This window comes from Mus caroli, chromosome 16, assembly GCF_900094665.2.
Source record: "Mus caroli chromosome 16, CAROLI_EIJ_v1.1, whole genome shotgun sequence".
NCBI classification, from domain to species: Eukaryota; Metazoa; Chordata; class Mammalia; order Rodentia; family Muridae; genus Mus; species Mus caroli.
Window position 1 is genome coordinate 52,578,871 of NC_034585.1, and position 22,330 is coordinate 52,601,200.

At 38.7% G+C, this 22,330-nt stretch overlaps 1 protein-coding gene across 5 annotated transcripts in view; it reads left to right on the forward strand.

The window, feature by feature from the left end:
- The window catches only part of Senp7 (SUMO specific peptidase 7), a 114,940-nt gene that overhangs the window by 64,125 nt on the left and 28,485 nt on the right, over positions 1 to 22,330 (forward strand). For all 5 annotated transcript variants that reach the window (XM_021185135.2, XM_029470363.1, XM_029470364.1 and 2 more), the window contains 4 exons: positions 11,331 to 11,515; positions 13,471 to 13,804; positions 15,329 to 15,486; positions 18,598 to 18,744. In XM_021185135.2, coding sequence (XP_021040794.1) covers positions 11,331 to 11,515; positions 13,471 to 13,804; positions 15,329 to 15,486; positions 18,598 to 18,744 — 824 coding nt within the window. The remainder of the gene's footprint in view (positions 1 to 11,330; positions 11,516 to 13,470; positions 13,805 to 15,328; positions 15,487 to 18,597; positions 18,745 to 22,330) is intronic.

Genomic DNA, 22,330 nt, shown 5'->3' on the forward strand with positions numbered 1-22,330 from the left:
CTGAGATCTCTCCGGTACTGAGCCACCAACCAGGCAGCATATACTAGCTGGTCTGAGGCCCCCAACACGTATACAGCAGAGGACTGCCAAGTCTGGCCTCAGAGAAGATGCACCTAACCCTCAAGATGCTTGAGGCCCCAGGGAGTGGGGAGGCCTGGCTGGATGTGTGTGGGTTATTGGGGTGGGGTGGGGACATCCTCTTGGAGACAGGGGAGGAGGAATGGAATGAAGAACTGTCTGAGGGCGGAATGGGAGCGGGGAAAACAACAACTGTAAAAAAAGATTAAAGGTAATAAAAATAAATTCCAGCTACTCAAGAAAAAAAAAAAAACTAGTTTACTATCTTTTTGTTTTTTTTGTACTTGCCTTTTTTCTTTTCTTTTTTTTTTAAATTGGATATTATATTTGTTTACATTTCAAATGTTATCCCCTTTTCCAGTTTCCCCTTTGCAACCCCCCTCCCATTGCCCCTTATACTGCTTCTATGAGGGTGCTCCCCCACCCACCCACCCAATCCTGCCTCATGGCCCTACCATTCCCCTATGCTGGGGCATCAAGCCTTCACAGGACCAAGGGCCTCTCCTCACATTGATGCCAGATAAAGCCTCTTCAGCTCCTTCAGTCCTTTTTCTAACTCCTCCATTAGGGTCCCTGTGCTCAATCTGATGGTTGGCTGTGAGCCTCTGCATCTGTATTTGTCAGGCTCTGGTAGAGACTCTCAGGAGACAGCTGTATCAGGCTCCTGTCAGCAAGCACTTCTTGATATCTACAATAGTAACTGCATGTGGGATGGATCCCCAGGTGAGGCAGTCTCTGGATGTCCTTTCCTTCAGTTTCTGTTCTGCTCTTTGTCCCTGTATTTCCTTTAGACAGGAGCAATTCTGGGTTAAAATTTTGGAGATGGGTGGGTGGCCCCATACTTCAACTGGGGGACCATGCCTAACCTCTGGATATGGTCTCCACAGGTTCTCCCTCCCCTTTGTGGGTTATTTCAGCTACTGTCCTCCCCATGGGGTCCTAGGAGGCTCTTGCTTTCCTGGCACTGGGACTTTCTAGTTGCTACCCTCAGTCCCCCATCCCCGATTGCTACACACCTCTGTTCAATTTCCTGACCCTCTGTACATCTCCTCCATCTCCTTCCATACCTGATTCTGTCCCTCTTTTTCTCCTCAAATGCATCTCTTTCTCTCAAGTCCCTCCCACCCTCTACTTCTGTGGATTATTTTGTTTCCCCTTCTAACTTGGACTGAAATATCTACTTCTTTGGTCTTCCTTCCTCTTGAGCTTCATGTGGTCCATGAGTTGTATCATGGGTATTCCACGCTCTTTGCCTAGTATCCATTTATCAGTGAGTACATACCGTGTGTGTTCTTTGGTGACTGAGTTACCTCACTCAGGATGATATTTTCTAGATCCATCCATTTGCCTGTGAATTTCGTGAAGTCATTGTTTTTAATAGCTGAGTAGTACTCCATTATATAAATGTACCACATTTTCTGAATCCATTCCTCTGTTGAGGGACATCTGGGTTGTTTCTAGCTTCTGGCTATTATAAATATGGCTGCTATGAACATAGTAGAGCATGTGTGTGATGGGGTGTCCAGGGTTTGCTGTGGTGGGAGAACTGGGTTCTGATGATGCCCAAGTAGCCTTGGTTTCTGTTGCTTATGTTCTTACACTTGCCTGTTGCCATCTGGTTATCTGTGGTGTTAGCTGGTCTTAATGTCTCTGACTGTGGCTTGTTCCTTCTGTAAGCCTGTGTGTCAGCACTCCTGGGAGACCATCTCTCTCCAGGCGGAATTTCTGTATGGAGAGCTGTGGTACAGGGTCAGCTCTATGTGCAGATGGTAACTGGAATGATCTAGTTTACTATCTTAACTTGTGAAATTAACACCTTTGAGGTCTCTTGGATTGTTGATAGCTTAAAGCAGGTTGAGGTATTTTGTCTTCCAAGTAATTTTTAGACTATCCACAAGAAAAGTGTTCTTTGTTCATACTTCGTGAAAATGTATGTATCTCATTTCAAATGTAACTATTAAAAGATTGTCTGTCCATCTCTCTTTGTATCTCTCTCTCTGTGTTCGCTGATCTCACTTATTATTTTCTGTCTTATTCTTTTGGGCCAGGCTTTTTTTCTGTAAACCCAGAGCTGGCATATTTTGCCTGGACTGGCAGTCAGTAAGCCTGAGCGAGCCTCCTTCCCCTACCCGCCTTGAGCTGAGGAAGCATGCAAGACCATTGCTAACCTTTAAATGGGCTTTGGGACTGAACTCGTGGCCTCCTAGTTGGGTAACAAGTCGTCATGGCCAGTTAGCTTTCTCTCCAACCCATACAATGCTTTCTTAGTAGACCTCATAGAAACAAAGGGAACTAGACTTAACTTGTGTGAGTACTAGAAGCCAGCTGAAATGTTTTTGAGGACACTTACTAGAGAAGGTCTTCTGTTTTATAGAGGCAAGCTTCCACACAACCACTGAGAATGTTAATATATAATGGAATCATTTATTTCTTATGAACTATATGGAACTTGTTGGTATAGTTTTATTTATTTATTTATTTATTTATTTATTTACTTTCAGAAACAATGGTAACTCAACTGCTGGGCGCAACAACTAGAATCATAATCTTGTAAGCCATATTAACTCTAAATCCTCTGGTGCTGAATCCTGGCAGATTCGCCATCTAAACTGGGAGACACTAGTGGCTATATCTTGTTCTCTTTCTGTCCCTTCTAAAAGCCCCTATCTCTCTCCTGCCTGCTCTCTTCCTCTCTCCAACCTGGCAGCCCCCACCCCCCAAATGCCCAGTGATTGGTCTCTTTATTCATTAGGGGAAGGTTCACAAGAAGTCACTTGAGTACACGACTCATTCCTGGGTCCAGAGAGCCCTTCCCGAGAAATCAGAATTAACATCAAAATACAAATAGCACCAGAGCCATCCACAGCACTTCCCCCATTCGGTCCACTTTTATTTCAGATATAAATAATTACTACCATTTTGTAATTTATAAAGTACAAGATAGATCTAATAACCAGTCTGTCATTTTTGTCATTTAAATAGAACACTCTGTCATCTATCCTAACTTAAAAGACTTACAATTCTACACCTGATGTATGTCCTGGTTTAGCTTGTATACTATCTGAAACCTATCTTCTCAAATATGTTCTCTCAATGTTAAATAGCCTGGTTTGGCTATGAGACTATAAGTAGTCTTTCAACCCTGTCAGAAATCCAAGAGTGACCAATGCTATCTAGAAATATAGGAAGCCTAACATAGCTTCCAGAACTGAGACAAATTTCAGAGACAGCTGCCTACCTAAAGTACGTCAGAAAGTTGGAGAATCAGTCTTCAGCTTTCTGGCCCAGGATATTCTGACAGAACTTGAAAAACAGGAATTATTAAGGACTAGCTTAATCTGTCTCAGCAGAACTAAGCTGTCCTAACCTGTAACTTGTATCCTTTCAAGGATGGTACAGGTCTGCAGGAGAGATAGGCAATTTCTGCCCAGTGGCCACCTAGCCACAAAGTACTACCTCACCTGGAGGTAGAGATGCTCAGCTGCTTCTTTGAGTCCACGAATGGGAGCTGTTAGAAGCAGATAAATCTCAACAACAAGTGAATAAATAACATTAAATGTCACATCTGTGGATTCCTGATGTTTTTGAAAACCAACTATTTATGTAGAGTAATCTAGACTTTTGTCTGTTAACTACCCTCAGCTATTTATAAATAAAATATCTAAAAACACCCTATCAATAAACTCAGAGCCACGAATTTTCTATCTGGCCCTTAACTCATAGGCTTAAACATCTCAGATCAGTTTATAATAGCAGTTAAAGGGTGACTGGGTCTAAGCCTCATACTTTTAAAAATTATCGTATCAATAGAAGAAATTTATCAATGAAAACCTTGATTCTACATCAAAATCATTCTATACCAAAATAAGAAATTATGACTTTAACTTAGTAATAATTATAAGGGTTTCTACCATATGAGATTATGGCTACATAATCAATTCTAGCAATTTCCTCCCTGTTCCAATTATGTCCATTTCTAAATTCCCTAGAAAGGCAACCTTAGAATAGCCACAAAGCCCAGGGAATTGGGATGGTGACTCTTTATAACTTCTTTAAGCTGAACATGAGCGTTGAGATATCTTGAAATGGGGTGGAAGAGTAGGGAAAATAGGGGAGTTGGTTGGCTTTAAGAAGGCCACATCAACGATTGTTTTAGTCTCTGATGCCTGTCTGTGTCCTGACTGGATCTGGCTGAAAGCCCAAGAGGTCAGGAGTTCAGGCAGGTCGGTTCAGCATGTCTGACGATGAGACTCACCAAGGCTGTATATTCTGTAATACACAAATCTCAAAACAAAATTTTAGTATCATCAAGGTAACTTTTTTTGTTTGATTCTCTGGAAGCTAGTTCTTCAGGGAGTCTCCCTTTATCATATCTGATCCATATAACTCTGGAAGGTGGATAGACACTAATCGCCTTTTCTAAAAACATAACAGACAAAATCTTTTCCCCAAATCAGTATATCCTTGAGCCAGTAACAAGAAAAACCTTTATTTTGCCCTCTCTCCCAGAGAAGTACTATAACCACAAAACTCAAAATCATACCTATTTTGAAAATTAAAACAATCCAAGACAAATGAAGTAAACTAAAATACTGTATGTGCCTATTCTTAAGCTTTTTCTATTTTGCCATGCAGGATAATAACCCAAAATTCCCATGGAGCTCACATCAGAGAATATGAGTTATCTTGCAAATCTGTTATACCATCTTTAAAACAACTTGTTCACACTTTTATCTATACCTGCTTATAAGCAGGTAGCTTGTCAAACCAGGATTTAAACCCAAAATTCCCTTGGAGCCCACATTAGACAGGATTTGAATGTCCTGTAAGACTTACTAGAGCAGTATATCTTTATACCATCTTTAAAGCCATTAATTCAGACTTTCACTAATATCTGCCTTTAGGAAGCAGAGAGTTTTTAAGCTGCCTGCCTAGAGCAGTCATCCTGTTATACCATCCATCTGTTGAGCTCTCTATCTGGAGCCATAGACATTTAGTAGAGAGCGCATGTAATTATCACTGCGCTCTCTACTTGGAGTCAGTGACTAATTTGCCCTGTCCTAGTTCCAAACCGTGGGCGAAATTCCCCACATGATTCGGACAGAATCTGTATATAAATCTAACCTAAAAGCAAATAATCCCAATATTATAAATTCACAGTTAAATCAATATCTGCCCCAAGATGTAGGCAGCTTCCATTCTCCGGCTCGCTGACTCTGAGCAGCCATCTTGCCCCTTCCCACAGCTGGAGACCTCAGAGCCCTTTTTCTTTGTTTCAAGGTTCCCGTGCTTGAGTCAATGTGACTCATCCCAGCACTACCTTGCTCTCACTTAGAAAATAAAACTCTCTCAGGCTAATAATCTTACATTTCTAGTGGATTCTTGCTCAGCATGTTGGTTCGCCACCTCATGCGGGAAATAAAAACGAATCCATACTATTGCCGGTAAGGCACCGATGGGCAATGGCCAGCCTGTTCTCATCTCGTGGAGACTCTGCCTCAGAGCTCTGAAATCTTTCCACCTAGTTCTCCAAGTACCCACTGGCGGGTCATTACCATGCCATCCCCATGCTTCAAAACTCCCACATTCCTTTGGGGTGCACATCAGGCAAATCCATGCTTTGCCGCCATACCTTTCTCTCTAGAACCCAGGTGAGCAGCCGCATGAAGGAAAACACCACACAAACTTAGTTCAGAAACAATGGCAACTCAGTCGCTGGGCACTACAGCTAGAATCCTAATCTTATAAACCATAGTAAATCTAAATCCTCTAGTGGTGAATCCTGGCCATCTAAACCGGGAGAGACACTAGTGGCTGCATCTTGTCTTCTCTCTGTCCCCTTCCAAAAGCCAGTATAGTATTATTTATATGCTCAGCTTTAAAGTTGATTGTTGAGGCTTGAAGACTGAATAAAATGAATTGACTTTAGTCAAAAATATTTGAAACTAGCTGAGTATCATTTTACATATTTGAGATTTTGTGAGTGATTTGGTGTGGTATGGGATTCTCTCTAGTTCCAGATATTTCTGTTTTCTGGAGCTCTTTCTCTTGTTTATATTTTGTTTCAACTTTGTCCTCTCTATCTTAGAAACTCTAGTAGACTGTGCTACCATTTTTTACTTTATTTTAAGATTCTTTAAATTTTCTTTTGTGTCTTAGTGTTTCATTGCTCTAAGGAGACACCATGACCAAGGCAACTCTTATAAAGGGCATTTTATTGGGGCTGGGTTATTGTTTCAGAGGTTCATCCATTATCATCATGGTGGGAAACATGGCAGTGCCCAGGCAGGCATGGTGCTAAAGGAGTTCTGCATCTTGATCCTCAGGAAGCCAGGAGGAAACTGGATTTGATTTCACACTGGGTATTTAAGACTTCAGTGCCCTGTTTCCATAGTAACAAACTTACTCTAACAAGGCCACACCTCCTTCAATAAGACCACACCTCCAAATAGTGCCATTCCCTATATACCAAGCATTCAAACAGATGAGTCTATGGAGTCATACGTACTGGAACCACCAGATTCTGGATCAGTGGAATTAACACCATACAATAAAATGACCAAATTGCCAGAAGTAATACACAGATTCAGTATAATCACCACTGAAACTCAGTGACCTTCACAGTATCAGAAAGTAACTCATAAGTGTTAATATGGAAACACAAAAGATGGCTAAACCAATCTCAGCAGGCAGAACACTGCCAGGAGGTGTCATAATATCTGAGTTCAGATTATACAACAGTCACGTGATAAACACTGTGGTACAACATGATGAACTCCCACAAAACAGACACCTAGACCAATGAAACATATCAAAGACCCAGAAATAAACCCACATAGCTGTAAAGAAAAATTAAATCATAAAATTTTCCAGAAAATGGTTGGCTATGGATATTATTTTAAATGAGGTATAAAAGTCTCTTGGGTTCTAATTGTGATTAAAACTTTCATTATAAAATACATTACTATATATCCTAAATAAGACAAATACAAAATAACAATAAAAAGATAGAGAAATAGATATATTTTTTTCCGATACCAGTTTTTAAAGCTTTTCCACAAAGCCATTTTAAAGTAGACGACAAGAATAGTATTCCTTTTGTAGAGAAATAAGTCGGCCTTGTGAATTTTCTCTTTTACTGTAAGAATATATTGGAAATGCTTAATATCTTTTATCCTCAGGAGTTTTGTCACTTTTTGAATTTCATTTGCTAGAAATATTTTCCACCTTAAATTGTGTATAATATATTAGTAGAACCTAGGTTTTATAGTGCCCAGCTCTCTATAATAAGTTTATTCCTGTTTTGGCTTGACTCCTGTATAAGTAGTAAATTTGAATGTAGGAGTCTATAAAATACAGTTTTTAGCTTTTCCTTAACTTCATTAGTCCTTTTTATTTGTTTGTTTTTGAGACAGGGTCTCACAGTGTTGACCAGGCTGGCCTCGAGCTCACAGCAGTCAGGCTGCCCCTGCCACCTGAGTGCTAGGATTACAGCTGTGCCCACTTACACATGGCTCTTCTAAGTCTTTTACTATAAAACTTTTGTTTAGAAATTAATAATTTGATATAGCATTTACGCTAAGAAGTTGTTGATCTTTTAATATAATCAATCTTTTAGAATGTCATACAATGTATTTTGAACATGCAATCCCATTCCTCCTAACCTCTCCTAGATTCACCTCTTCTGAATGTCCCCTGTTCTCCATGCCTCATTTTTAAAAAAAGATTTATTTACTTTCTATGTATACAATGTTCTGCCTGCGTATACGCCTGCAGGCCAGAAGAGGGCATCAGATCTCATTCGGTCATGAGGCACTGGGTGGTTGCTGGGAATTGAACTCAGGGAACTGAACATATTGCTTTACCTCTGAGCCATTTCTTCAGCCCTCATGTTTCGTTTTAAAAACTGTACACTGACTTCAAGTTTTACTGCCCACATACTCATATACCTGACTTCTTGATGATTTGTAATACATTAACATTTATTGTGTTTTAAAATGTATTGTGTTGATAATTGGCTGATTTTCTTGGGAGGAGGAATAGAATAGTTTTCTTTTTTTTTTTATTCTTTTAAATTGGAAAATTGAAGCCAGTAATTTTTTAATGAATATAAGTTGTGACTAAATGTTGCTTGCTTTGTGATTTGGTTATGTAAAATTAGAGTTGGTTCTCATGATGATGATTTAGAAAATAAAATAATTTAAACCCATCATTAAAACATATTGGAAGATATTTTTGTGCAATGTATATTGTTAAACTGAAATTCAAAACATTTTAGGGGTGATTGGCATAGGCTTCCAAAATGATGCTTTTACTTAGAAAGGAAGGTCTTCACTGCAGAACGGTGGGTTTACTGGGTACTTAGATTGGGAGAGTTTTGATTTAAAAGAAGAAACAAACCATCAAGCATGTTTATATTCTTGTAAATGACCACATTCCAGAGAGTTGCTGAGGAAAGACAGCTTGGCTTCTTTTCAAAGAACAGCAATCATAATTTTACTCTTAATTTTAGTGCCTTTACTTTTAAGTTAAAAATATTGTGACCAGTTTTAAAAATAGTGGTGAATTACACAGACTTTTGTTTTTTAGTTTAATGTATTTTAATAGCAACTTACAGGAGCAGCACAGAAGACAGACAGCATTAAAAGCACGTACTTGCATGCAGGACAAGTCAGTTAGAAAAGTACGGTGAGTGGATGGAATCTACTGGATGATAAAAACGCTACAGACCATTTAGTTGCCGTCAATAAGAAATTTACTTATTTAAAAAAGAATCCAAATGCTGGCATTGTCCAGAAAATTTGAACAGGTTTATTTATAATTGTTATAAAGTTGAACTGTGAAATATGTTCACTGAAACATTTTGCTTGCATTAATGCTTTACATCTTGCATTTATATTAACAATTCACACACAAAGAACGTGGAGAAACGCCAATACCAGATTCTGTCCCCTCTGTTTCCACTCGCAATCATATACGCTGGTACCTTTGACCCCCATGGAAAAATATCTAACATTCAGAACTGATAACAGGAAGAAAAATTCTTTTGAGAATGAAATGTTTCCCCTCAGTGGACTCTTAAGCGCGTTCTCCGCATATGCGGCGTGCTAGCTGGATATCTTTTGGCATAATGGTTACAAGTTTGGCATGGATAGCACACAGGTTGATATCTTCAAAAAGGCCAACCAGATAGGCCTCACTTGCCTCCTGCAAAACACCAATAGCTGCACTCTGGAAGCACAGATCTGTTTTGAAGTCCTGAGCAATTTCTCGCACCAGACGCTGAAAGGGGAGCTCCCGAATCAGAAGTTCAGTGGACTTCTGATAGCCTCTAATTTCACGGAGTACCACAGTATCAGACAAGTAAAAATGAGGTTTTTTCACCCGTCAACTAGAGGACGCACTCTTGCAATTGGCTTTTGTAGCCAGTTGTTTTCTGGGTGCTTTACCGTGGATTTTAGGGCAGTGTGCTTTGTATGAGCCGTGGTATGGGCATCTCCTTCCTTTTTTTTTTTTTTTTAAATTTTTTTATTAGATATTTTCTTCATTTACATTTCAAATGCTATCCCAAAAGTCCCCTATACCCTCCCCCCCGCCCCTGCCCTGCTCCCCTACCCACNCACTCCCACTTCTTGGCCCTGGCGTTCCCCTGTACTGGGGCATATAAAGTTTGCTAGACCAAGGGTCCTCTCTTCCCAATGATGGCCAACTAGGCCATCTTCTGCTACATATGCAGCTAAAGACATGAGCTCTGGGGGTACTGGTTAGTTCATATTGTTGTTCCACCTATAGGGTTGCAGACCCCTTCAGCTCCTTGGGTACTTTCTCTAGCTAGGGCCCTGTGTTCCATCCTGTAGAGATGACTGTGAGCATTCACTTCTCTATTTGCCAGGCACTGGCTAAGCCTCACAGGAGACAGCTGTATCAGGTTCCCTTCAGCAAAATCTTGCTGGCGTATGCAATAGTGTCTGCGTTTGGTGGCTGATTATGGGATGGACCCCTGGGTAGGGCAGTCTCTGGATGGTCTATCCTTTCGTCTTAGCTCCAAACTTTGTCTCTGCAACTCCTTCCATGGATATTTTATTCCCTATTCTAGGAAGGAATGAAGTATCCACGTGGGCATCTCCTTCCTTAATGCCACTTCTTCTTCTGCTGGAGCTCAGCGATCAAGAGGTGGGCGCTGGCATTAGGGAGTGGCAGCAGCGTGGTGAAGGCTGTAAATACAGACATTTTATTTTACAGACAGACATTTTATTTTTTATTTTGTTCAGCCCCTAGAATATCTGTGAAATACATTACATTATAGACCACAAAATAAATCTTTTTATATTGTATTTTATTTTATTTTTTTTATTGTGGATATTTTATTTATTTACATTTCAAGTATTATCCCCTTTCCCGATCTGCCCCCCCCCCACGAAACCCCCTTTCCCATCTCCCCTCCTCCTGCTTCTATGAGGGTATGCCCCCACTCCTGCCTCCCTGTCCTCACTTTCCTCAAGGGACCAAGAGCCTCTCCTCCCATTGATGCCCAACAAGGCCATCCTCTGCTACAAATACGGCCGGAGCCATGGGTCCCTCCAAGTGTACTACTTGATTGGTGGTTTAGTCCTTGGGAGCCCTCAGGGGCCTGGTTGGTTGATATTGTTCTTCCTATGGAGTTGCAAACCCCTTCAGCTCCTTCAGTCCTTTCTCTAACTCCTCCATTGGAGACCCTGTGCTCAGTCCAATGGTTGGCTGCGAGCACCCACCTCTGTATTTGTCAGGCTCTGGCAGAACCTCTCAGGAGACAGGCATAAGACAGATTTTCCATATTTTAGTAAGACTCTTTAATCCCAGCACTCAGGAGGCAGGGAGATCTGTTTGAGGCCAGCCTGGGCTACAGAGAGAGTTTCAGAATAACCTGGTCTACACAGAAAAACCCTGTCTCAAAAAACAACAAAAATGTATTTGTACCAAATAGAAAAAAACAAGACAAAAGAAAACAAAAAACATGGTTAGTTGTTTTATTTTCATTACTCAATGAAAGGATATTTTCTTCCCATAAAATTTGTAACATGTCTTTACATCTCTTGTCTAAAGAACAGAGCCAGTTTATATCGGATGTACCTTTTCTATGTTCACGTCACTATAGAGCTTTGGTTAATGAACAGTGTAGTCAGTAACTTCGATGCTACTGGAGACTCATGTAAAAAGGGGATGTTGTGTGCTTTTTGGGCATAACTGTGCTTTTTATGTTTTTTTTTTAAAAGACTTTAATACTGGAAATAAAGGTTGTGACTATCTTGAAGAGGGGACCAGCAACAAGAATACTTCATATTCTTACTCGGAAATGGACCATACGCCAGTTTCCAGGAAGAGAAAGAAAAGGGGTAGAAGTAATTTTCATGATTCTCATAATTCTAAGACTTCTTTGGATAAGCCAACAGAATATATAGTAAGTAGACGTATTTAAATGTCATAGGAAATGATTTTGTGTTGTGATAAAAATGAGTTAACTGTGTCTCTGATTTACTGGATTTCTTTCATTTTCTTTCTAGTTCTGTGCAGACTTTAAAAAATTTAAATTGTATTACATTTATTTTATTCTGTCTCTCTCTCTGTCTCTCTCTCTGTCTCTCTCTCTGTCTCTCTCTCTCTCTCTCTCTCTGTCTGTCTCTCTCTCTCTCTCTCTCTCTCTCTGTCTCTCTCTCTCTCTCTCTCATGTGTCTTTGTTTTTCTCTGTACATGTGGGCTCCAGCACAGTGAGCGTTTCTGTCTCTTTCTTTTCTCTCTCTCTTTCTGTCTCTCTCTCTTTCTGTGTGTGTGTGTGTGTGCGCGCGCGCATGCATGCGCACGTGTGCTCACTGTCTTTGGGACTTGGTTTCTTCCTTTTACTCTGTGTGTACCAGATCAGGTTGTCAAGCTTGGTGGCATTCACCTATACCTGCTTAGCTATCTTGTCAGCCTATCACATTTTATTAAAAAATACTAAAACCTATTTTCAGAATGCATAATTATTGGAGCAAATCCAAAATATTGTATATTATTTAAAAAGCACAGCTGCTTTTATCAAATACTGTTTTTCCCCCATTTTAGCTGAACCAAATTCACTTGCTCTGTGAAATTACTTTCAGACCTTTCTTATCATTAGCACATATTTACCATTTTTGACATGTTTAAAGTGAACTTATTAAAAGTAATAATTTTTGGTATGATACTTCTCTCTCTCTCCCTCATTTCCTTCCGACCTTCCTTCTTTCCTCCCTTCATTCCCGTTTTTCTTCTTTGATTTTGGTTATTTGAGATAGGGTTTCTCTGTGTAGCCCTGGCTGTCCTGGAACTTGTTCTATAGACTACCCTGACCTCAAATTCACAGACCTCAGTCTGCCTCTGCCTCCCAAGTGCTAGAATTAAAGGCATAAGTTACCACTGCCTGGCTACACCACCTATTTCTAAAGATCTACTTTTAGAATATTATTATACCTATAATTATAAAAGATTATAAAAGAAAAAATTATAAGTGATTTGTTTATTTTTATTTTCTGTGTATGGCTGTCTTATATGCATCCTCTTCTGGTGGAAGGACCCAGTGACTCTCCCTGACCTGTCACATACTTGTAGCTGTGTTTTCTGAACTCACACAGTCAACACTTCAGATTTTTTTTTCCTACAGTCTAGTAATTAGATTCTAGATCATGAGGTTTTTTGTCAAATGAAGAAAGTTGAGGCTTATTCAGAGTAGATGCTTGCAAGAAAAATGTGTTACAGTCTTTCAGGAAAGAGAAGAGGCAGCTTTCTGATTCTGTTGAATCATAAGTCATTCAGGATCCTGTAGTGTCTCTGGGTTATTTAGAGTTATAAGGAAGTAATAATGATGTTGAAAGCAATGCTTTTCATAATTTTTTATGTTAATTCTTAGGGTTTGTTTGTTTTTTTACTAAAAGCAATGTTTTGTTACTACTTTTGGAAATAAAAATATAAAAAAAACCCTTCTCATTCTAAATTTACTTAGCTGTGATATAGGAGGGTTTCTGCCTGCCTGCCTGCCTGCCTGCCTGCCTGCTTGCTTTCTTGCTTGCTTGCTTGCTTGCTTGCTTACTTGTAGTCCTAGCTGGCCTTGAACTCAAGAGCTACTTTTGTCTCTGCCTCCTACGTGTTGTGAACCACCATTCTCTATGGAAATTTTCTTACTTGGCTCTTTAACAATTATTTAGGCATCAGATTGAATAGATCAAGTTTGGTATCATCATACTTGGGTGCACTGCCAAGCATACTTAGTATAGCTTGTAGCTATCTGTCTATATTCTTATAAAAACAGTACATTTTTGCGTTATTCCTTTTGAGTTTAAGCCATAGGAAAACCAAATGGAAAAAAAAATGTAATTTCTTTACTTTTAAAACATTGTTCAGAAAGAAGAAGAAAAGGACCCTTCAGTCTCCAGTAAGCTTGAAGAGTCCAGTGAAGACTCTCACCGGGACCCAGCACCACCAGAAGGACTCACGCCAGAATCTTTAGAGAGCGAGGCCACCAACCTGCGCTCATTCGCCGCTGGTCAGGAGCCAGATGCTAGCGCTGCCTCTGGAAGGGCCTCTTCACCCAACAGAAGCTTGGAGAGCTCTGCTTCTAGTGAAGTGGCGGAGAATTCTTCCGTGGCTGTGAAGGGTGAGGCGTTGACTGTAAAAGAAGCATCCCCTCTGGGTGGAAGCAGTGAAGAGAGCCAGCTGTTGATCTCAGCTGAGCCAAGTAAGTTAAAGAAACTGTAAAGACTCTTAAAGATTCTCAAAGCTGTACTCAAAGCTCGGGTTTCTCTCGGAGTTTGCGCAGGCAGTAGGATGCTTGCGCCTCTGGGAGATGTAGTATTAACTTAGGACGAGCATCCTCAGTGGCTCCCTTATAAGCCTCATAATACTGATTTGGGTAGGCAGATAGAGTTTGGAAACAGGAAGTCCTCTTATTTTAAGTGTATGAGTGTTTTGCTTGCATGCATGTATGTTTTCCACATGTATGCCCTCAGACACCAAATGAAGGCATCAGATTCCCTAGAACTGGAGTTTCAGATGGTTCTGAGCCACCATGTTGTTGCTGGGAATGGGACTCGGGCCTTTGCAAGAATAGCAAGTGGCCGTAATCAGTGCACTCTCTCTCCAGGCCTCAGAGTAAAAGTAAAGAGTAAGAAAAGCGTTCACCATGAAGTAACCCAGTAATTACAAAAGTGCTTCTCGGAAGACAGTTATTATTGTGATGTCGTTGAAGTGGAGTTTTAGTGCAGTTTGGTTATTGTCATCAATTTTGATGTACTTAATTCTAATCATAGTTACCTGCTGCAAAAACCCAGAAATCTACAGGGAACACAATGATTGTATCTTTATCTTCTAGCCATTTAATCCCCCTTCTTCAAGGAACTAATGTGACTTAGGGCACAATTCAGAGTGATCTCGAAATAGTTAGAACTAGAATTTCTAAACTCATCTGTTAATTCTAACACTGTAACAAAAAACCTGCTATAATTACTTAAAAACTGACTGGGCTGGGAATATAGCTCAGTGGCAGAGTGCTCGGTTAGCATTTATATGACTCCCAATTCAGTCTTCTGCACAAAAGAAAGAGAAAGGAAAAGGAGAGAACGTATAAAATGTTGATTTTGGTTCATAGTTGAAAGAGAGAGGTGAGGAAAAGATTAATTTTGGCTTAAAGTTATGTAGGCTTCAGTCCAGGATTGGGTGGACCCCGTGCTTTGGGCCTCTAGTGGATGCTCTGGATAGCAGGCAATGTCAGGAGGCACACACTAGAGTGAAACCATGCATTGCATTCTCAGGGAGCAGAGGGAATGGGCTGGGCAGACAACTCCATGTCCCTTTCTGAAAGCCCCAGTGACTGAAGGATGTTTAGTGACCTGAGGATTGTCCACTGCTAGGCCCCACCCCGAAAGCTCCACTTCCTCTCAGCTGTAACACCTACAGGACCAAGCACATCTCTGAGGACACTCAATACCCAGAGTGTCCTGCTTACACACAGCTCTAGTCACCTTTACATTCCTTGATTCTTTACAATGTAAGACCATAGGAAGCTGTTGTGTAATAATGCTCATATGGAATTTGTATGTAACTGCTACTAAACAGCATGAAAAATAGGCTAGACTTAAGTTGAATAAATGTATATATATGTATATATATAAATTTAATGTGATTATTAAAGATAATTAGTTAGAAAGTTCTTTTCTTTTTAAGTCATTATTGTGACACATTTAAAATACATTTTCCTTTTTAGTTGTAGTTTCCAGTGATGAAGAAGGACCGGTTGAACATAAGAATTCAGTAATTCTAAAATTACAGCCTCCTCAAGATTATGAGATTATGAGTGAACATCAGGGTACTTCTGACCCTCAGTTGTCAGAGCTGACACTAGGTGCATGTGAATCTGTACAGGTGGGTAATTTATCTCTGCCTCTTCATAGGGTAACAGGGAAATAGTCTAAAAGCATTTGTTTTGTCTCATTATCAAAGGGTAAAACAATTGTTATTACATGTATTTACTTATCTGTGTGTACTGCGTTGGGATGTGAAAGCCATGGCACGGTTGTGCCGTAGTTTCTTTTCTCCATTATGTGGGTTCCAGAGATTGAGCTCATGTGGTTAGTCTTAGTGGAAGGCACCCTTACCTGCTGAGCCATGTTTCCAGCCCCCGGGAGAATAGTCTTATTAATATTCTTAATAGCTATTGCTTTAGTAAGCAGAATATGATGATAAAAAATTCTGCAGTCCCTGAGTATGGGTTATATAACAACTTTCCTATTCATTTTAGTGACATCTTTTTTTTTTTAAAGTGAATATTTTCTTTTCCATGGTTCTCATTGAACTATAACTTTGCTATTTGTCTATTCTTGGAGTAATATGTCTACTTTAGATTATGTCTTGTCCTCACATAATGATCTATCTTCAAATATAGAACTTATAATAAAGTATATAGATTTGATGTAACAGAGGGTTCTTAAGCACTTACCTCTCTCTTTAAAAAACTGTTTATTTTGTGTGTGAATGGCACTTATGTGGAGATCTGAAACTTTTGGGAATTGTTCTTTCTTTTCACAATGTAGATTCCAGGGATCAAGTATAACTTAGGTCATCAAGTTTGAAGTCTGAGTCATTTGCTGAGTTATCTTGTCTGGCCGTCCATTTATAGCTCTTAATTGCTAATTAAAAACGCAGTAGCAAGGAGAGTGGAGTTAGATCTGAGAGGAATTAGGGGGAGGAGTTGTGGGTAATTATGACCGAAAAACATTATGTATGTTTATGAAATTTTCAAATGATATATAGTATTATAATTCTGTATAAGGACTGTTACTGTGTCATACATGCAGATGGAAGGGTTGGAACTGGTGACTAAACTGAGGGCTTTTACTGTAGCTTTTGCAGAGGTATAATCTTCTAGGTCAAAAGTTCAATCTGGCTTTATATAGAACAAGCCCTGAAAATAGACAGATGCTCTTGTCGTACATACATCAGTGGCTCTCTATATAAATGCAGTGTCCCGAGGATACACAACAAATACTCATCCAAGAACGTGGCTCATGCCAGCCAGATGCCATCTGCTGCTCTTTGTTAACAACCCTTTATTTATCTCTTAGTGTCAGAAACACTATTTAAAGCTGATTAAAGTCTCTCTTTTTTTTTTTTTTGCCATTGAAAAGTATATTAAAACACAGTAGTGAGATTATAATCTTGGTTAATAGAAGCAATTTTGTTTTGTAAATATTTGATCTAAATAGATAAACCTGAGTTTGGGTCTTAGTTTTGCATCTTGCTGAGTACAGGACCACAAGCAAGTTAACCTAACCACTCCAAACTTCTGTTAACTTTATTTATGAATGGGGCAGGACAGCCTATTTGGTCAGTAGTCACAGAGATTAAAAGACCTGAAATATTTAAAAACTTATTGTAAACTAAAGCACTAAATCTAAAGTTGTTTCTATTAATTTAAAAACCAAATAAAGCCAGCTAGGGAATAGTGAATTGAAAAGAGTGGCAGAAAAGAATATAATTTTGAGTTTAATCTTGGTATTATTTTCTTGTTTTTTTATTTTATTGTAGTAAATCCAAACTCAGTACCAACATTTCTGTTGGATTTTCCCCCTGACTAATCAGTTATTTTGGTTATCTATTTTTTTTTTTTGGCTATTAAAAAGAATTCCATAGAAATGACTGATTAAACCTAAATTTTGATCTAGAAAATCAAAGCACTTCATGACAGCCATTAATAAATATTCAAAATATTAGTAAGTACTCAAAATCTGTGGCCAAAGAATAGTTTTAAGCCTAATAATCCTATTTTTATTTTATGTAAATGAGTGTTTTACCTGCCTGTATATCCTAGCACCCCATGTGTGCCTAGTGCCTGTGGCCAACAGAATAGGGTGCCTGATTTCTGGAACTCAGAGCTGCAGGTGACTGTGGGCTATGGGGATCAAACCTTGATCTTCTGGAGAAGAAGCCTGTCTTCTTACGTGCTGCCCCATCTCTGTAGTCTACTAAGTAGCTCTTGAGCTTCAATCTAAACAAGTTGATTGTATCACAAGTTACTATACCTTGTAGTTTCTAGACTTTTCAGACTTGTACATAGTGCTTACTGTAGTAGGGTCAGCTCTTCCATGGCCCTAGCAAACATCGCTTTATGTTGTAAATCATGTGCTGTCTTCCGTGGGAAGCCTCGCTGATTTCTCCAGGCGATTCTAGGTTTCGATTCCAAAGCTATCTGGTGAAAATTTTCAGTATGCAGTTTACCATAATATAAATAATTACTTACACATTTATCTCTTCCTTCCACGAGACTTACAAATCCTTGAAAATGAAAACATATTCCAACATTTTTATTCTCTGNGATATTTCCAATACAGTGAAAATTAATAAAAATTTTAGAAAGATATTTTACTTGAATTAAATCTAACATAGTCAATTTAATTCAACAAATACCTATGTGTCCACTTGAATTTCCACTGTTTACAGGTTTAATAGAGAGAGAGAGAGAGAGAGAGAGAGAGAGAGAGAGAGAGAGAGAGAGAGCATAACTCTTCCTCCTAACAAACCCAAGGGTTAATTAGGGAGTTTAGTCAAGAATATAAGTAAATGTAAACCAGAATAAATCCAGAGCAGTCCTCAGTCCGTAAACCCCAAATGGGAAGTAAACAAACCTGTTTGGGTAATAGTAAGGTGAGAGAATTGCCTTAAAGTAGGAAATCAAGGATACAGTTCAAAATAGGTATCATGTCTGTAAACACATACAAAATGTTCCATAAAAATTAATCTCAAGGTTGGTCTCACTTGTACATATGCACAAAAAAAATCTAAAAATGTCCGAGATTCATAGTTGAACAATAAATGTAAAATCTACATTTTATAAAAAAAATCTTATTGACTTTTTTCTTCTTATTAAGAACAGTATAAAATTCTTTAGTCATTTAAAGAAGAATTTTATCTTTGAACCTAATTTTAAGCTTTTCTATAATTCTTAAAAATGTTGCACTTATAATTTTTAATTTTTAGGTAACATCTGAATTATGTCCATACAATCCTGACGTAGAAAACATTTCCTGTATTAAATCTAATAGTGAAATGGATCTGAAATTGGATTTCATATTTACGTGTGTGTATATTGGTAAAATAAAAGGAACTCCAAAAGGTTGTGTCACGGTAAGTAAATCCTATAACATTTTATGTAAAAATCTCAGTAATATTTCACCACATGATTGCCAGAGATGAGCTGAAAGGGACAACATAGACATGCCAAGTGGACAAGGCAGGCCCACAAGGCCTCAGCAGTACACAGAGAGCTACGGACAGCTTGAAATGCTGCAAGAGGAGATGGAGTCTTCCCAGGAAGAGCCTGCCATTTAGTTATCTAATACCAAGTGGTCAGCCCAGAAAGTGTACATGCAAGTAACATTGCAGAGACTGAGCAGGTTATATTTAGAAGCATATGTGTATCTATGTATACAGATAGTGCATGTAAAGAACAGTGAACAAAGAGGCTATGGGTTTGAAAGAGAACAGGGAAGGGTAGGTGGGAGGCCTTGGAGGGAGGAAAGGAAGGAGGGAATGATGTAATTGTAGTATGCTCTCAATATAAAAGAAAAAACTTTAAAAAATATTAGTTACCATTTTTTCACTTTAAGAACAGTGTAAAGTTTGTTTTAGTTAAAGACTAGAACCAACCAACACACACCCCACCCCGCCCCAAAAGATCTACAAACAAGTTAAAGGAAGAATGTAAAAATCACAATTTTTCATGCCAAGACAGCTGCTGCTAATTTGGAGTATATACAATTTTATATTCCTCATGCGTACATAGTTATACACACACACACACACACACACACAGAGGGTACAGAGGTACCTAAAACAGTATTATGCATTGTTTTGTAACTTACTACAGCTATGTTAATTTACTTCTTTCCATTTCGAGGTGGGTATCTTACGATTTCCATGTGTCCTTCATTTCAGTTGTCCTAGTGTTTTGCTGTAAATATCACTTCAGTATACAGTTTCATCATTTCAATAAATGATGCTTCAATAAATGATACTTAAGTTGTCTGCAGTAATGTCCTTCTGTGGACTTACTTGCAAGCTGAGGACAGAGGATCCTTAAGCCCGGGAGCTTGAAACCCTGCCTCAAACCAGATGAATTCATCCCTGATTTCAGGGAAGCAGTTTAATAAATCAAAGTAAATTTATGTATATGAAGAAAGGCTGAGAGAAATTCTATAATATTTAGAATTATGATGGAAGGGCACGTAGGGAGTTCTGAAAATTATAATCATATAAAAAGGGAAAAGGGTAAAAGTCTTAAAAATTTCTGGGACTTCCAAATATGTTTTATATGTACTCTTTTTCAGACAGAGTTCATGATTCTTTGTAACAGAAATAAAAGAGCTTAGTTTTTTTTTTTTTGGTGGGTAAATATATTAGATAATTAAATTTAGTTCTTCAAACAGAGTTCCTACTATATTAGACATTATTGTGATTAAGGTAAATTTCTTACTATTATGATAGTTACAGTTTAGCTGGATTAGGAAACTAATGGGGAGTTATGTAAATTAGAGCAGCTTTCTTGAGCTGTTTTGTTATTGAGTGCAGCAGTACATACACTTTCTTTTTAAATTCAGGTTAACACTTGTGGTCTTAAGAAAGACTTCCTAAGCACATGTTCAGAGAACTGTCCTGGCTGCTGAAGGATATTCTGTATCAGCACTACAGCCAGCTTTAGTCTTCTGCAAATAGATATAAAGTTTCAGGGGACAGCTTTACTTCAGTATCGCTTTCTTATCCCGACTTAGCTGGGAGTAGACCGCATGCGGTTATAGTAAAAGTTCAGATTCTTGTGGAGTAGAAGTCCTAGTAGAACAAGAATACGTGATGGTGTGGAAAGGAAGAGAGAGTGCAAGTGTAAGCAGATCGACACTAGAGACATCATTGCACGGTAGTTCTCAGGAATTTTGAAGTAATGTCTGTATAAATTCTGAAAAAGAAACTAACTTTATATTCATTTTCTAGAGGTAGTACTTTATATTTCTGAGATTATTTTCTGAGATATTAAGTACTCAGTAAAACATGTCAGAATTTAGGAAGGGAAGATGCATACCATAGTATGTATATATGTAAAATAGTTATATAAAACAAACAAGGTTTATTTGACTACATTAAATTAGATTATCTTAATTAGATACGGACTTTTGTGATAAGAGCCCTTTGAGTGGGCCTTATTCAGTGCTTCTGTGACAGGGGCAGTGACCGACAATCACCTCCATCACTGCAGTAGTACAGACAGCACAAGCAGCATTTGAACTGTAAATTCAGCTCCAGGTTAATTTACCCCATTGCCTCACATTAGGCTTCACTGGCCAACTTACCCTGCAGAACATGAGTTTTGTATTTTCAAAATTATAATATGAAGTAATTTTTAAATTAAGAAAATCACTGAATTACAATTATACCTGTGTTGACATTGGATACTGTTACTTGCCCAGAACTCATTTGCTGTCTATTTCAATTTTATCTTGTGTTTGCAAGTTCTATCTCTGATGTAGTCAACAGCTTCATAAATGTCCTGATCACAGAGAAACTTACCCAATCAACTGTAGGTAGATTTGTTCGATAGTAAAGGAAAAGCAGTTGTCAAAAAACATGTGAGGTTTTTGTCTTGAGAGTTATAAGTGTGACACTTAGGCTGGATAGACACTCAGAAGACAGGCAGAGGAAATAGTTTAACAATGTAGAGGGATCAGAAAGAGCAAGGACCGCAGTCAGAAGGGAGTTTCTGAGAAGTGACTGGTCAAGATAAAAGAAGCTGGGCTCCTGCTTGGGTCCTTTGGCAGGTGCAGAGGACTGGTTTATGAGACCTTTGTAGCCATCCTTGATTAAGCAGCTGAGTTTTGTTGTTGTTACTCTGTAGAAAAGACAATCGTCTGAGCTCAGTTCTGGCTAGTCTCCAAAGGCTGAAGGTTCATAGTGGGTGATGACAATTTTAATGTTTTATTACAAAGAACTAGTACATTAGTGCTTTGGTTTGATCAGTAGTCACTTGTGAGTTTGGGTAATCCATAAGAGAATAATCACCTTTTTTTTTTTTTTTTTTTTTTTTTGAGACAGTTGCCTTGTGTGGTCTCCTGGCATTTCTTTTGGACATTGTCTTTTGCCTTAAAATTTCAGAACATACTTTTGAGAAGTAAGGTTTTACCCTTTTGTTGTTGTTATTTTGCTTTTCAAGATAGGGTTTCTCTGTAGTTTTGGCTGTCCTGGAACTCAAATATGTAGACCAGGCTTCCCCCGAGTGCTGGGATTAAAGAGGTGTGCCACCACTCTGCAACGGTTTTAATAATTGTTATAAATGAGTATTTTGATAATGACTTGTACTGTTAAGGACTCTTAAACAACCATAAGATGAAGTCTTTACATTGAGATAGTTCTTTGCTTTTTTCTTTTTAGTATTTTTACTAAGTACTAAAAATTGAGTAATACTAGTCCGGTGGTGGTGGCATACTCCTTTAATCCCAGCACTTGGGAGGCAGAGGCAGGCGGATTTCTGAGTTCGAGGCCAGCCTGGTCTACAGAGTAAGTTCCAGGACAGCCAGGGCTATACAGAGAAACCCTGTCTCGAAAAACAAACCAAAACAAAAAACCAAAACAAAACAAATTGATCAATACTAAATACTTGAATACTAAGAAAATTGAATAGAAATATAGAAATGCATTTGGAGTAGTAACTCATATTTTGTTTCAT